General features: G+C 49.8%; 1 protein-coding gene across 1 annotated transcript; it reads right to left on the reverse strand.

The window, feature by feature from the left end:
* Positions 1-5795: 5795 nt before the first annotated feature.
* Positions 5796-15648, reverse strand: ANKRD54 (ankyrin repeat domain 54). Its single transcript, XM_073325948.1, has 8 exons — positions 15338-15648; positions 13874-13921; positions 11461-11559; positions 11147-11218; positions 10123-10170; positions 9885-10009; positions 8886-8993; positions 5796-7567 (listed from the first exon to the last, which is right to left on the reverse strand). Exons 1-8 carry the CDS (start codon positions 15588-15590, stop codon positions 7493-7495), a joined length of 828 nt encoding a protein of 275 aa, XP_073182049.1. The 5' UTR covers positions 15591-15648; the 3' UTR covers positions 5796-7492.
* Between the last annotated feature and the right edge of the window lie 240 nt (positions 15649-15888).

The raw sequence follows: 15888 nt of genomic DNA on the forward strand, positions 1-15888 counted from the left end.
GGACAGCTCTGAATGTAAGTACAATATTTATATTCCAGTTGATTTATTTTATAATTATATGGTAAACATGAGAGAGTGAGCAATTTTTCAGCAATAGTGGCTGTGACACTTTTTTGTATCTTTGTCTGATTTTAGTAAGCAAGTAGATTTTAAGTGAGGTGAAACTTGGGGTATGCAAGACAAATCAGACTCCTTAAAGGGGTACAGTCATCTGGAAAGGTTGAAAGCTCCTGACCTAGAGCCCCAGATGAGAGCCGCATCCCACTAGTTTGTACTGCAGGGCCCTTGGTAAGAGCCCTGACCCCAAACTGCTTACAATCAAAATAGACAAGATGAAGAAAGATCCCCATTTTACAGCTGGAGAGCCAGGACACAGAATGGCAGCGCCTTGCCCCGGGCTATACCAGCAGTCTGCGAGCTGAACTCGGATCTTCTGTGGCCTAGATCAGCATTGTAACCACAAGACCAACCTTTCTAATATCGCTTCCTCTCGTCTACTGACGTACTGTGACCATGGGCAAGCCACGCTCTCTCTGCCTCTGCTTACTGTCTATAAATGGGGGTAGCATTGCCCTACCATGTGTGTTTGAGAGGCACCGACTGTAAAGTGCTTTGCTTTGAGGTCCCTGGATGGAAAGTACTATAAAGTACTGGTTTGCGCAGAGGCTGAGCGTTGTCTACATGAGAAAGTTATACCACATAAGCGAAGGGGTGGATATAAACCTAGGTCGTTATACCAGTATCACTCCTGATGGGAACACTCAGTCCAACATGAGTGCCTTTTTTGACTATCAGCCTAAAACTTAGGGATTCCCCCTTCTCTAGCCTCTTGGCGGAGCAAAGTTGGGATTTCTTGTTGGGCTGTGTCATAACCATAGGGGTAGCCTAAATTCCTCCTTACCTGTAAGGGGTTAAGAAGCTCAAGTAACCTGGTTGGCACCTGACCAAAGGAACCAATGGGGACAAAAGATACTTTCAAATCTGGGGGTGGGGAGAGGTTTTGTTTTGGGTTCTTTGTTTTTCTGTGGCCGGTTCGCTCTTGGGACTAAGAGGGACCAGACATCAATCCATGTTCTCCAAATCTTCCTGAACAAGTCTCTCATATTTCAAACTTGTAAGTAACAGCCAGGCAAAGCCTATTAGTTTACCTTTGTTTTCTCAACTTGTGAATTTTCCCTTTGCTAGAGGGAGGTTTGTCCCTGATTTGTTGTAACTTTGAAACTAAGGCTAGAGGGGGTTCCTCTGCGCTCTCTTAATTTTCTGCTACTCTGTAAGGTTAACTACCAACCTACGTTCACAGAGGTGATTCTTTTACCTTTTTCTCTTTAAATAAAATCCTTCTTTTTAAGAACTTGACTGATTTTTCCATTGTTCCAAGACCCAGGGGTTTGGGTCTTTGATTATTTTGTAACCAATTGGTTAGGATATTATTCGCAAGCCTCCCCAGGAGAGGGGGTGTATAGGCTTGAGGGACTAGGACTCCAAGTGGTCCTTTCCCTGATTGTTTGTTAAATCACTTGGTGGTGGCAGTGATCCCAAGGCAAGAAGGGAATCTGTGCCTTGGGGAAGTTTTAACCTAAGCTGGTAAGAATAAGCTTAGGGGGTCTTTCATGCGGGTCCCCACATCTGTACCCCAGAGTTCAGAGTGGGGAAGGAACCCTGACAGGCTGTAATGAAGCGGACCCGCCATATTAATAAATGGACTACAGCACCACAGCTGCTGCCCACTCACTGGGAGGGAGACAACAATCTCCGCTCCAATTGATCACAGGAATCATGCTGGTTGTTGCCAGGGACAGTGTGATTGTACAGAAATATGCCTTGCCAGCCCCAGCTTGCTATTGTACAAGTGCTCAGTCATTTGAATAAATTTCAGGCCTCGGGACATGTCCAAGGGGGAGCCAGCAGTGTGTCTGGTGGGGGGATGGCATAAATGTCTGCATCTAGTCAAAAAGAACAAGCACACCAAGGAAGAGAGGGACTTGTATTTATTCTGGGAGAAGTTCAAGAGTAACCCAGCCTCTGCAGGGGAAAGGATAGCTGCACTGCCTGCTCCGTCAAGGGCAGGGGAGTCACAAAGGTTTGTGTGGGGTGGATTTTAATGTTCATGAAAGGAAAGTCCAATAGCTACGGCCTAGAACCAGGAATAATGCAAGCTTAACTCTGCTACTCTCTGCTGATGCACCTCAGTTCTGTACCACCCTGCGCACATGTGTGCTCGCACACCCACCAGGTTTTTGTATAGCTGTTCCCAACCCTAGTTCTATTTCCTGCTTGGTTCAAATTATTTTAGACCCCGGCAATGTGTACGAGTAGTCCCAATTGCTCTACGCAGTCTGCATGGCTTTGCACTTGTCTACGTTATTACCTGCTGTCGCCTAGCACTGTCAGGTCCTTGTGGTGGCGTTCCTCTGTCTTCTCTAGCCTGGCCTAACCTAATTAATTTTGTGTCCTCTGCAAATGTTGCCCCCTCCTCACCCTTCACCTCTTTTGGGATCACTGCTGAAAGGTGCTAATGGCTGCCAGCAGGTGGGTACTGGGATCCAAGACCCATTCATAGGCCTCCTTAAGCCAGTGTCAAGCACTCTTTCAACAGAAGCAGCAACAAAGCCCTTTTATGTAGTAAAAACAGCTGGAGGCTTTGGGGCTACAACCTAGGGAACTAGGCTGCATGGCAAGTCAGAGCTAAGTGCGTGGCCTGAGGGGTGGCCTGGTTGCAAACGCAGGGACTAGAATATGGGTTGCAGGCTGCATGTGTTGGAGGCAAAATGCTGGGAGAAGCTGATTTGAGCATGATCCTGAGAGGAAGCAGGAAGACCAGGCTTCTTGGACACAGAGCCTGTTGGAGGGTTAGATCTGGGGATTTCTGAGCAATGAAATTGTCTGTTGTTGTTTGCTTCTACTATGTTCCGGCAAACAGGACTTTGTGTACATATTTTTGTAATCAAGAATATACTTGACTCATAATGAATTTCCCATCCTAACAGAAACAATTCTGCAAGGGCCTGAATACTGGTTAACTGCTTGGGCTGAAAGGGTAACCATATTCAAATACTGAAGCTTTGGGACACCCTATTGTTAACCGTAAGCCACAACGAAAATTGGCCTAAATTCCTAGCCTTTATTTTCCGTCTCTTAACCAGTTCCTGATCCATGATCATGCTTTGTATCTCAGTTGCCTACTTTATTTTTTAATAACCTCCTGTTAGGGACACTTTCAGTTTATTTGGATTTGTCTGAAAGCTTCTATCTGCCCGTTCTCCTTTATCCGCTTGCTAATCAAACTCTGGCTCCTCACTGATTCACCAGTGGGCTCAGAGCTGCCAGGGCTGCTCTCCCATGCTGGCCTGGCTCTATGAAGGAAAATGATGCTTGTTCTGCAGGGATCTTTCGGTAGCAAGGAGGATAAAAGATCAGAGGCACATACTGAATGAGCAGACAGAGCTAAATGAAGGGGCAGGGGCAGCTGGAGATGTTTCATGGGGCTTTTTGGCAACAAGGATAATTACTAGGATTTGGAGATCACTAGGAAGCTAGTAAAGGGAGATGGGAGTAATAGAGTTTTCTTTCCTGAAGAGTGAGTTGTCTCGATGCCCTAGAGTTTAATTACTTCAGCAGCTGAAGAGTGAGAGGTATTTCCGCGTGGGTATGTGCCTGGACATGCTGGAGTGTATGTGTTCCATTCATTTGTAATCCTACATGGGGAGCAGCTGCTTTGGAGTAAGTCCTTTTGTTCTTTGGCATCTATATAATTTCTCCATACCATACCATACATTATACATACCATAGTATTTATAGGTAGACACGGTCTGGATGTGCTCCCGTGCCTCAGTGTAATGCAGCCACATATTGGCCCTGTACACTGGATGTGCCTTGACAAACCCATCCCTCAAACTGGCTGGCACTATCCATGAGGTCATATGGCTTGTGTCCCATGCACACTGGCATGGCCTTCAGGGCCAAGCCGGTCCCCGAGGCTGGGTGCTGCGTGTTCAGTCAGTGTGGAATTCACTCCTTACTGCAGAATCTGAAAAATGTCTTAGGTCTCATGGTTGCAAGGAAAAGCTTGAAAATGGGAATGGTATGTAACATGCTGCTGGCCCGAGTGTGCAGCCAGCCTGGTCCAATCGCTCTGAGTGGTGTCAACTGTGCCAATCGTTAATGAGTTAATTCTGAAACCTGCTGATGACAATTTGTGTGAGAACAACATGAAGCTCCATTCAATATCAAAATAAACAGCACAGGGGAGATTGTATTGACTGGATTATTCATGTTAATCTTTAATTCAGTAAAAACCTACATTTGTAAAATGTACCGGGAGCTGCTATTGAAGAGTGCTACAAAAGCCAGGGACCCTGCTGTAGAGCACATGGGGCCTTCCACCAAGGGAAAGCTCTGGGATCCTATTAGATGATGCGTAACAGGCAATGTAGGCAGGACAGCTAAAGGAAATCAGGTACTGCAGATACAGCGAAGCATGATGAAGATACAATTTCTACATTCAGAGCCACCCCTTCTCCTAATTGCTCTAGTTTACTAGAAGAGTGATCTGCTTCCGCTGAGGACTGCCAAACTGAGCAGGATGGTAGGTTTGACTGTTTCCAGCCCAGGATTGTGCATGACTGGATGACAGAAATGAGATAAGTGCTGCTCTCAGGCCAGAGGGAAACAACCCTTTAGAATGTCACAGTGAGCCCTGGTGCCAGCTTGGTCTGTGGGTATGTCTCATCCCATTAGACTGGCAGTAGAAAAGCAGAACTGCAAAGGGCAACTTGTACCATGTGATGGGTCTGCTCACCATTTAAAAAGGATCTAACCCCCCTAAGGCATTTTATCTGCAACCAAGTGCTCTTACTAACCAGCAGCAGTGGCAATTTTCCCAAAAAACCCATCATCCTTCAGATGACATACAGCTGATGGCCCAGCTAGTGGGTTCTTGAGGGAGAAACATAAAAAGCTGCCCTCTAAGAGAGGCAGACATTAGTGGGTAGTTGCAAGGGCTCAGAGCAGGCAACCACCATCACCCACACCCAGACAACCCCCTTTATGACTCCAATCCTGTTTAGGGAGGAGGTGGTGTAGAAGCTCAGCAGCTAACTTCACACGGTGGGGCCATGACATGCTGCATGCAGCAACTTCTCCTGCTCGTAGTCAAAAGGGCTCTGATCTCAGATGTAAACTGCAACAAAGGCAAACCGCAGTCTGTTCTAGCTTCAATACAAGCATCACCGACAGCAACTCTGGCATTAGACAACCCTAGCTGCTCTTTCCTTAGCTATTTTAATGGTCCCTTCTGTCTCACTTGTGAGATGCTCTTTCCCCTGTAATTTTTAGAATCTAGCCAATGCCAGTCTGAGCCCCAGCCCATGGTCGCATTTTTCATTTGGCAAACTGATGATTTTACCAAGTTTTCTCCCCTCCTGCTGCACACCAATGCTTGCTCTCAGACCAGTCGTGGTCAAACAGCATTGCTTTCCTCTCTGCAGAGTGCATGATAGCTTCTGGCCTGGAGCCCTACAACACACTGTGATTTGTGTAGGATCTATAGCAAGTTCATATATTTATGGTTTGGATTCCTTAGCAACGGGACTGAAGATCAGAAGGTGAATCAGCAGCAGGGTCCAGGGGTCTGCAAAGAGGCCAGCATTTGTGCTCAAGGCAACTCGACATTATCATCTTTAATTTAAGCACTGCTTTTTAAGAGAAGTTATCGAGTCCAGTGTCAGGCCCCAGGCACAGGAGATAGAGGGAGACAGGTGAGTCCTGAGACGAAAGAACTGGTGGAGGACTTCAAAAAAGCTGACAGTATTTTAATGAATGTAAAATGTAGGAGTTCAGATTGTCATCCATCCCCTTTGTGTCTCTTTTAGCCAGCATGTTGGAACAACGTCTTAATAGTCACAGTGACAGCTCAAACAAAATCAGAACACCGAGTCAGTCCCAAACTTCCCTCCCCAGAAGAGCATATATACGGCTCTAAGCTGCATGCATCAGGGTGAAATCCAAGCTTTGGACACATGCGTCTAGTCAGTCTCATCTTAGACAAGGGATGCACCTGTTACTAAACAGCGTCCAATCCTATTGTCCTCCGGGTCTAAAAAACCACCATAGAATGTTCATGATTCAGGGGAAGTACTGGCTGCTTTTGAGAATCAGTACCTTAAACAGAATCCACCCAGCTCTTATTAATGACCACACCCCAATTGATGGCAAAGAACATCTGTTCTGTGGCAACTCCCTGCATCCTTTCCATGCTCCCCATTTCAGGCCTCTTGTGGGCATCACAATTCATCCAGCACATTGAATTTATTTAAAATCCCTTCCCCTCAAATTAATTTAGCGCCGGTGAAATGTGTCCGATTGATAGGCCTTCAGATGGGCATCTATTTTAGCCCCAGGATTAGTGATACCACATGGGCAGCAACAACGTAAATTTGCCCCCACCCTAGCAACATGGCTCAGGTCTAAGTTACATGTCAGCCATGTTGAGGTGGAAAGATGAGCTGTTCTAATGGCTCAAATCAAGGCCTGATCTCCTGGCTGAGACTGCTAAAAAAAAGGGAAGATTGAAGTTAGCCATGGTGCTGTCTTGTGGGACATAGATATCTGTCCCCCTAGAACTGGACTAGGAGTGGGTGAGTGTCACCCAACTCTGTAACTGGGCAGCCATAATCTGGTAACAACTTTATCTATATATTTTTAACAAACCCATTGCTGTGGTCTCTGAGCACAAAGTTTTAGTGATTCCTTGAGGTGGGATCACATTGGAAGCAGCAACCTTGCGGTGAAAAGCTTTGTATCCCAATCCCACAGACAGGCTCTTTCCCTTTTGACAGCAGGCCCCTGTGGGAGTTGAGGATGAAGGCCCAGGCTCTGATGATTATTTTTTTCCTCATTCCACCTACTCCAACCAATGCTCCGTGAGCTCTGCTGAATTTCCATCTTCATTTCCTGTGAGTGCAGGAAGTCAGAGTCTTCCACCATCTGAACAAGCCTACTCATCCTGTGCAACTAGAAACTGTGACCATGTCCAATGGCGCCTAGTAAAGGCAGATCTGTACACAAAAGCATATCGGAGAGCTGTCGTTGCCTGAGTGCACCTGGGTGTGGCTGGTGACCAGGGGCACACTGAGTGCCAACCACTCTGAGCTTGGGATGCTTTGAGGAAGGCTGAGTGTTCAAAAGAGGGACATGCCACACAAGGCCAGCACATTTGTTAAACCATCCGATCTAGAGCAGGATGATAAGGAAGAGGGGCCCTTTGCTCGAAAAGTCAGCTCCAGCATTCAATTGTCCTCCTAGGTGCCTCAGAAGGAGGTGCCGATGGCAGCACCGGAGGGGATAGTCTGAGAGTTGAGTGCTATGCTGGGGACGGTCCAGCAGAAACAGGGTATCTGGCAGTGGCAGCAATGTTTATAATCTAGGCGATGCGCTCCAGCTGTCCCTCCCCTGGGGCCTCTCCTGTTCACCAGGGGAATGATCTGAAAGCCCGTTACCTCTTCTCTATCTTCTGCATCTGTAGACTGAGTGAGGTGAAGCTGGCCAGGAGGTCAGTGACCTCATCCACCTGACATAGAAACAATGCAGTTTGTTATCGCGAGACAAGCAGGGGCTGCAAGGGAAGGAAGACTGAGCGTAATGCGGGATGTATCCAGTGATGAGCTGCCAAAATCTTAACAACCGGTTCCCTATAAAAAAGTTCTGATTTAAGGGATGTGCCAAGAGGTGGAGCGGGTGTAGTGGCAGGGAAGAGATTGCACAGAGGCAAAAGGGGCTCTTGCAGGGAGTGCAGTGGCAGGGAGGGAGTGGCACAAGGGAGAAGTGGGCAGGAGGGGGTTGTTGCAAGAGGCTGGCAGGCGGGGGTGTGTATGTGCCCAGGGCTGTTGCAGGGGCGTGAAGGTGGCAGGGAGGGGTTTGCACAAGGGAGGAGTGGGCAGGAGGGAGCTCCGGAGGTTGATGCAGGGGTGAAGGTGACCGTGGCTGGCTGGGGGTGGGGGTTGCCGGGTGGAGGTTGCCCAGAGGCAAAAGTGGCAGGACAGGGTGGGTTGTTGGGGTGGAGGGTGCACAGGGGAGAAGGTAACTGGTTGGTGGGTGTTGGAGGGGGTGGCACTGGCTGGGGGAGGGGTGCCCGGGTTGCTCCCACATACACCATTCCCAAGGCCAGGGACTGGACCTGCCCACCCCCTGGCTCTCCGCAGGCCCATGCGGCTCCCTGCAGCCCGGCTAGGTATCTCGCAGGCGGCGTAAACACCCAGCTTCTCCGCCTGAAGAGCGGAGCGCAGCTGTCCCTTCTTCCCCATGCCGTGGGCCAAGCTGTGCTCCCCACTGCCCCTGGGGCTCTCAGCAGCAGCGGCAGCTGAGGCTCTGCGAGAGGGGGAAGGCGGGGGAGGGGCTGGGAGCTCAGGGAGCCGTAACAATTTTTAACAACCGGTTCTAAAACTGGTTCAAAATTTAACAACCGGTTCGCGCGAACTGGCTCCAGCTCACCACTGTACCTCATCCTTGCCTGGAAGGGCCCACGTGTGTAGATGAGTGGGGAAATGAAATCTTCTCAGCCCATCGGGTCTTTGACGTCTCTGCTGAGTCTGCCGTTAAGGGTACCCTGGGCAGTGGCAATGCTTTTCGTGTTATGAATATCTACCCTCCAGAATACAGACATTCTTCTCACTACCCACTCCCACCAAATGAGTTACTACAAAACCTAGCTACCGGGAATCTTTCCATCATTACATGTGGGCTCGAATACGAACCAGTGACATGGAGGGGAATGTGTCTGTATCCTGGTCCCAGTCTTGGATGTTAGCCTACTGAAGCTGTCTGTTCTCTCTTGGATGTACGTGTGAAGCCAGCAACGCAGCATGGGAGTCACTCTGGCTGCCTCTCACCTGCTCCTTAGTACTGGTCATCTGTAACCTGGAGCAGAGATCATCCAACTGCTCCCGCTGCTCCCGCTGCCCAAGGCGCTCCAGGTATTCCCGCAACATCTGGATAATCTGAAACGGGCAGCGTGGTGAGATGCAGGAGCAGGACAGCTGTAAGCAGGGCAGGGTACTGGTGGTGCAAGGACAAAGGGGCAACCGCAGCAGCATGGTGCCACTCCTGAGGTCTGGGGTAGGCACCCACACGGGGGATCAGAGCCAGGCTTCAAAGCAACTGGACAGGGCTATGTGTAGAGGCGCAGTCCAGGGCGTCTCCAGAAGGAAGGCCACATATGAATCAGATGCTGAGTTTTTTCAGATGGGCTGGTCATTCCATCGATTCCTATCCATGGCTATTAGAACACAGTGGTGAGACCAAAGGACCAAAGTCCTCAAAGGGCCAGCCTCACATCCAGTGGTTCCCTGGGTAAAAAATTCTTGTTGCTTTCTCCCCCCTCAGGTCTGCGTTACCCAAATCTCCCTTTCCTCTCCTCTGCTTCCTGACTTGTGAAACTGGACAGGTGGGGTCCAGGGCCTTCCAACCAGTGCTCCAGGAAAGTGCACAGCTGTTCCTATTAGTCAACTAGCCTTGCCTAATGCTTGCACTGGGAGAACATAAGGGGATTTCTAAGGGGTCCCTCCTATAGCCAGACATCTCCATTTCATAGTTCTCACTAGCTGCCATTCAGTGCATTCTAGGGCCCACAAGCCCTGGAGAGATCCTGCAACAATTCCAAGTGGTGTCTAGGGAGATTCTCTGCCTCTGGAGAGTGAGGTGGGATGTCAGAGCCTGGGAGGAAGAAGGTCAGGAGTCCTGGAATTGCCAGCATGCTGGAGCAGCTGAGGTACTCAAATGAGGCACTTAAAGCAGTTACAAAACCCCATGTGTCCTTCAGAGTGCACCGAAGAAAGGCAGTGCTTGGAGAGCAGATGCACACAGTATCAGAGAGCATGAATGTTTCTCACCTGCTTCACTTCAAGGCGCACGGCCTCCAGGCTCTGAGAGAGCCCTTCCTGCAGGATGTTCAGCTTGGACTTGGCGAGGTGCAGAGGAGTCCTTCCAGCTCGATCCAAGGCATCGACTCTGGCTCCTGAAAGGTGCACATGCATGGGGGAGAGAGAGGTTGATTAAAAGCAGCGGTGGCCCTGGGGGAAGGTCAAAGAGATGGTGGTAGCATTATAATTTGTAAAGAGGAAGTGTTACCTCCGCGCAGCAGCAGCGTGATGACAGGAACATGGTTCGTGCAGGCAGCTGGGAAGGGAAAACATGAGACGCACAACTCAGAGTAGAGCTACAGTCCAGGGAAGGGGATCCTGCTCACGTGCTAAGCCCCCTGGGCACCACAGCACAGGCAACCAGATTCCTAGGGGGTTCTTTATCAGAGGGAAGGGCAGCACTCCCCTTTGAAGCCTGCTCAATGATCAGCGGTTACAGCAGAGGTGGGAAAACTTTTTGGCCTGAGGGCCGTATCGGGTTTCAGAAATTGTATGGAGGGCCGGTTAGAGGAGGCTGTGCCTCCCCAAACAGCCAGGTGTGGCCCAGCCCCTGCCCCCTATCCGCCCCCGGAACCCCCACCCATGAGTGCCCCCCGCTGCCCCATCCAACCCCTCCTCCTTCCTGACTGACCCCCCGGGACCGCTGCCCCCATTCAACCCCCCCGTTCCCCATCCTCTGACCGCCCCGACCCCTATCCACCCCCCCAAACTTCGCTGCCCTCTATCCAACGCCCCCTTCTCCCTGCTCCCTTACCGTGATGTCTGGAGCACTGGTGGCTGGCAGTGCTATAGCTGTGCCGCCCGGCCAGAGCCAGCCACAGCGGCGCAGTGAGCTGAGGCTGTGGGGAAGGGGGGACAGTAGGGGAGGGGCCGGCGGCTAGCCTCCTGGGCCAGGAGCTGGGCAGGAGGGGCCCGTGGGCCGGATGCGGCCCACGGGCCGTAGTTTGCCCACCTCTGGGTTACAGCCCCTGCCAGCAAGCTGGATAGTCTCTGAAACAGGCTTCTTGTTTCTCAGGGCCAGCAGGAGGAAAGAGATGTACTTCCCTCAGCTCTGACCCTCAAGCTGCCTTCAATTAAAGAACAAATCTGATGGAACCCAAAGAGTCCAGGACAGGGGTTGACTGCCACAATACAGAGGAAGAAAGAAAGGAAGGAAACTAATGGGGATCGTCACAACTCTGGGAACAAAGATCATGTTACAGAAGCCCTGATTTCAAGCTCCTGGCACTTACCCAAGTGTAATGCAGTGTTCCCCAGTCCATCTCTCTGGTTCGGGTCTGCCCCATGGTCCAAAAGCAACTGCACTAGAAACAATTAAATGGACCCATTTCAGTCTCTTCCCTTTGCCCAGCAGGTCTAAGAGGGAAGAGCCAGCCTTGGCCACACTGAATGGTATAGGGGATCTTGAGAGGCAGCACATGTGCATGCCAGGGATTGCAGGGGAAATGCTGCTTTTAGCAAGGTGCACAATTAAAGAAACACACAGATTCCTCCAACACCTCTCCCACAAGGAAATTGTATCATGAAATAATCCCTTCCCACTCACCGATGCGATCATTGCCATTGCAGGAGGCAAAGTGCAGGGCCGTACGGCCTTTGTCATCTGCAGCACAGGGGTCAACCCCATCTTCTAAGAGTTGCTGCACTGACATCACAGAGAAAGAGAGAAGGAGAGACCGTGTTAATTGGGAGGGAAAGCTGATCAGTAGAGCAGCTATGAGAGAGAGACAACCAGATGAGTGCTAGAGCCCAAATATGGGAATGAGAGAGACTGATGATGGAAAGGGATCCCCTTGTCCCACTTTACTTGTTCCTCTCTACTCCCATCCATCCAACTACCTCTTCAACCCCAATGGAAGGGAGACCCTGGTGCAACTTGGACTGCCTCCATTCCTCAGCAGAGAAGGAAATATTTCTTTATGTGGAGAATGAGTAACAAGTACAACTCACAGTCATGGGATATTATTGGTGCAAACAGAATTCATAGATTCCAAGGCCCAAAGGGACTACTGTAGTCATCTAGTCTGACCTCCTGTATAACACAGGCTGTAGAGCATATCTTTTTTTAAAAAATCCATCCTTGATTTAAAAATGGTCAGTGATGGAGAATCCACCATGACCCTTGGTAAATTGTTCCAGTGGTTAATTACCCTCACTGTTAAATATAGACATCTTATTTCCAGTCTGAATTTGTCTAGCTTCCACCCACTGGATTACGTTATGCCTCTATGTGCTAGAGTGAAGAGCCCATTATCAAACATTTGTTTCACATGTAGATACTTATGGACTGTAATCAAATCACTGCTTAACCTTCTCTTTGTTAAACGCTCAATTTTGAGCTCTTTGAATCTATCACTGTAAAGCAACTTTTCTAATCCCTTAAGCATTCTTGTGGCTCTTCTTCAACAAGGTCAGTGACCAGTGTATGACTGAGAGTAGCAGTGACATGAGCAAGGTTAAGATTACAAGAGTTATCAATTCTCATTCTTTGGGGGTATAAATTAATCCCCAGCTCAGCTCAGAAAGAAGCTCCCCCCATGGTTATTCAATTAGGGGACTTTAAGTCTTGCTCTGAAACATTCATTACTGGCCAGTGTTGGAGGCAGGACACGGGAATGATTCAGCTGTTGGTCTGTTCTGGTATGGCAGTTCTGATATTACCTTCCTCCTGGGTTCTAGGGTTGGAACCATTATTACAACTGGGCTTCCTTCCCCTGCCCCTCCTGGATTATTTCTAAACGTGGTGGGGGAAAATGGAAGTAACACCTGAAAAGATGACTGTGCCCTTAGGATAGGTGCAATTCTGCTATTTTAGCCAGGGGATAAGGAGAAAGACTGACAGGCCAACTACAGGAAACATTAATGTAAAGTCCAACCTAATCATCTCCCAAAACCAGGGGGAAACAATTTAACCTTTCCCATTCTGACAATGTTTTGAGATGAGTGAAGATTCGGTGTGATGACAGAAATGGTCAAAGATTATTTCCACGCTGATGAGTCACTGATTCAATGGCAATCACTTCACTGGCATGACAAGCTATAAAACACTGCAAGATTTAATACACAAGGGACCTGCATATAAATTTAGAACATGTTTTGCAACTATAATATAGTGGGACACATGGGTTTTAATACAAAAGGGTCATGCTGTACAAGTCACTTCTGACCCAGTACCTCAAGCCGAGACATGTTCTATAGCGCTCTGCATCAATAGATTTCAAAACCCTTCACAAAAACGAGCAAGTGTCATCTCCCTGCCTTACAGATGGGAAAAGGGGTACAGAAAAGCTCAGTGACTTGCCTAAGTCATAGAGTGAGTCAATACTCAATATTGTTTCTTTGTTCTCCCCATCTGTCTGTATCCACGGGTTGAGTCTTGTCTTATACTTAGATTGTAAACTCTTTTTGGGCAGGGATCATCTTTTTGTTCTGTGTACAGCACCTAGCACAATGGGGTCCTGGTCTGTGACTGGGATGCCTAGGTGATATGGTCATACAAATAACAGTAGCAGAGGCAGGAATAGAATCTGCACTGCCCGAGTCTTGTTCTCCTATCTGGTGTGCCATGCTGGCTGACAACAGACTGGGGCTGTTTGTGCAACAGTCACTTGTCTTTCTTTCAAAAAGAGCGTTGCTCTCCTGCCACTCTGCAGCAGGACATGTTACTATTGTTGATACCTGGGCTGAAGTCTCTGTCACATATGTAATAAAAATGCAATGCCAGTCTGTCTTAAGGCACTCTGCAACAACTAACGCTATGAAGTGGAGAGGGCAGAAATGCTAGATTGAACTTTACACCCAGCCCAGTCCTAGCAGAACAAAACTATTTTTGCATGTGCAATGTCCGAATGGTTGGTTCTACAAACCACCTGCATTTCCCTTTCCTCCCCTACAATGCCAATTGCAAAACTGCCCTTCCAGGGAAAGGTTCTGAGTAGACCTGGCTGGTGCAGGCTCACCTGTTTCTAAGTCGTTAGCATTGGCGGATTCTCTCAATCTTTTCAGAGCTGCGGAAAAGAGAACGGGTTACTGCAAAGAGCATAGAGAACAGGTGTAGTTCCATTATTAGAATCCTCCCTTCAGGACAAGTCCCAAATTCAGGAGCTAAACAACACTGGAAGGATTGGCTTGTCCCTAGAGGAAGGGATATATGAGATCAAAGCCCCAGGAAGCAGGAGGCTTCATACTTTTCTTCCAAAGGTGGTCGTTAGGCCTTTCCTGCCAGACAGCACTTCCCAAGGAAGCCTCTTTATGTAGTGTAACACTGACAGACCTTGGTCCTTGGGATCAAACCTGAGACCTCTGGAGCTAGATGCATGAGCCTCTACTGCATGAGCTAAAAGCCATATGGCTGTTAGCAAAGGCTGTAGAACAGACTCATTAACCTCTCTCTCTCTAAGTGATCTTGGGACCACTAGATGGAACAGAACACCACACCCAGGAGGTGTGTGGGTTACAGCAGCTCAAATTTGAAAGTGAATGAGAACCTTTTCCCAACTCCTCCATGCAGTTAATCTTAGATTCAGCCATCTCCTCTCTACTCCACCAACAAAGGGTGTATGTATTCTAATAAAACATCTTTATTGGCATGGTAGATTATACAAGGGCTTCCACCTAGACTCGGAGAACTTGGCTATGTGTCTGTACCTGGTTACCCATCACATGTCCCATTGCCAGCACTGACTCAGCATCAGGTTGCTGCGCAATGTCATGCTATTCCTACCATCTTTTTTTCTTCCTAAAGCATTTCAGAGTGTTTCTTCCTTATGTATTAATGGACAATATTGTGCTCCTTTGTAGCAGCAGAGTGGGAAATGGCTCTTGATGGGGTTTGACTGGCAGCTACTGAGTGACCTGTATTTCTTTTGGTGGTTCCCATCTTGTGCACCAGAATAAGTCTTTGCGCTTGCAAAGGGCACACTGTAAACGAAACGTACGCCAGCACGTCTGTCAGAGCCTGCAGCCAGCTTGACCCAACAGTTTGGCAGAGTCTTAGTTCTGAAGCCTAGTGATATGGCTTATGTGATGACTTATACTAGCCATTTCATTGCTAATCAATTGTTTAGAGCTGCTCGATGTACTGTGAAGGACTCTCATTAGAACGTATGAGAGGACAAAGCCGGGGCCTGACTGGGGGAAGAGCACCACCATTTATGGTTTTCCAATCAGACGTCTGGGCTTCAGGGGGCCAGGGCAGGGGCCCAGGCTGGAGCAGAGTCCTACATTGCATTTCCTCCTCCCCTGCACCAGCTAGACCCGGCAAGTCCCCTCCAAGCGAGGGGAAGAGGTCACGGAGTGGGGCCCTCCCGCTTCTCCCCCTGGCCCGGGAGGAGAAGGCAGGGGGCTCTCTCCTGGCGCTCGAGCCTCATGCCCCTCCCCTGCGGGGATTGTGCCCGTCTCCCCGCCCCGCGCTCGCCCCTCACCGTGGATCTCTTTGCCCGTGGGCCCCAGGGCGCGGTGCAGCCGGGCGGCCCGGCGCTGGCGGCGGGCGGGGATCTTGCCCGCCGGCGGGTCGCGCTGCCACAGGACGTGCAGGTAGCCGAGCGAGGCGGGGCCCGGGGCCTCCGGGGGGCCTCGCAGCGCGGCCCCGAACTCCGCCAGCGCGAACCCGCCCCCCGGGGGCCCCGGCTCCTCGTCCGAGGCCGCCGCGGCCGCCCCAGCCCCAGCGACGTCCATCCCCGCCGCCCCCGCGCGGCCTTCCGAGGGCCGGGCCCAGGCGCGCGGACAGAGGGCGGGGAGAACCTAGTAACTATAGTAACGAGGGCGGGGACTCAGAGGCGTGACTGCCTTCCCCAATCACAGAATCCGGCACCACGCAGCCAATCGGGAACGGGGGCGGACGGGAGGACGCCCCGGGGAAGGAAATGAATGACAGGCCAGGGCTTCATCCGACTCTCCAGGCAGCAGCCAATGAGACAAAGCCTGAGGATGACAGATCGGTATTTCACCCAATGAAAGATCTAGGCCATCCGAC

This window comes from Lepidochelys kempii, chromosome 1 (genome assembly GCF_965140265.1).
Source record: "Lepidochelys kempii isolate rLepKem1 chromosome 1, rLepKem1.hap2, whole genome shotgun sequence".
Taxonomy (NCBI): domain Eukaryota; kingdom Metazoa; phylum Chordata; order Testudines; family Cheloniidae; genus Lepidochelys; species Lepidochelys kempii.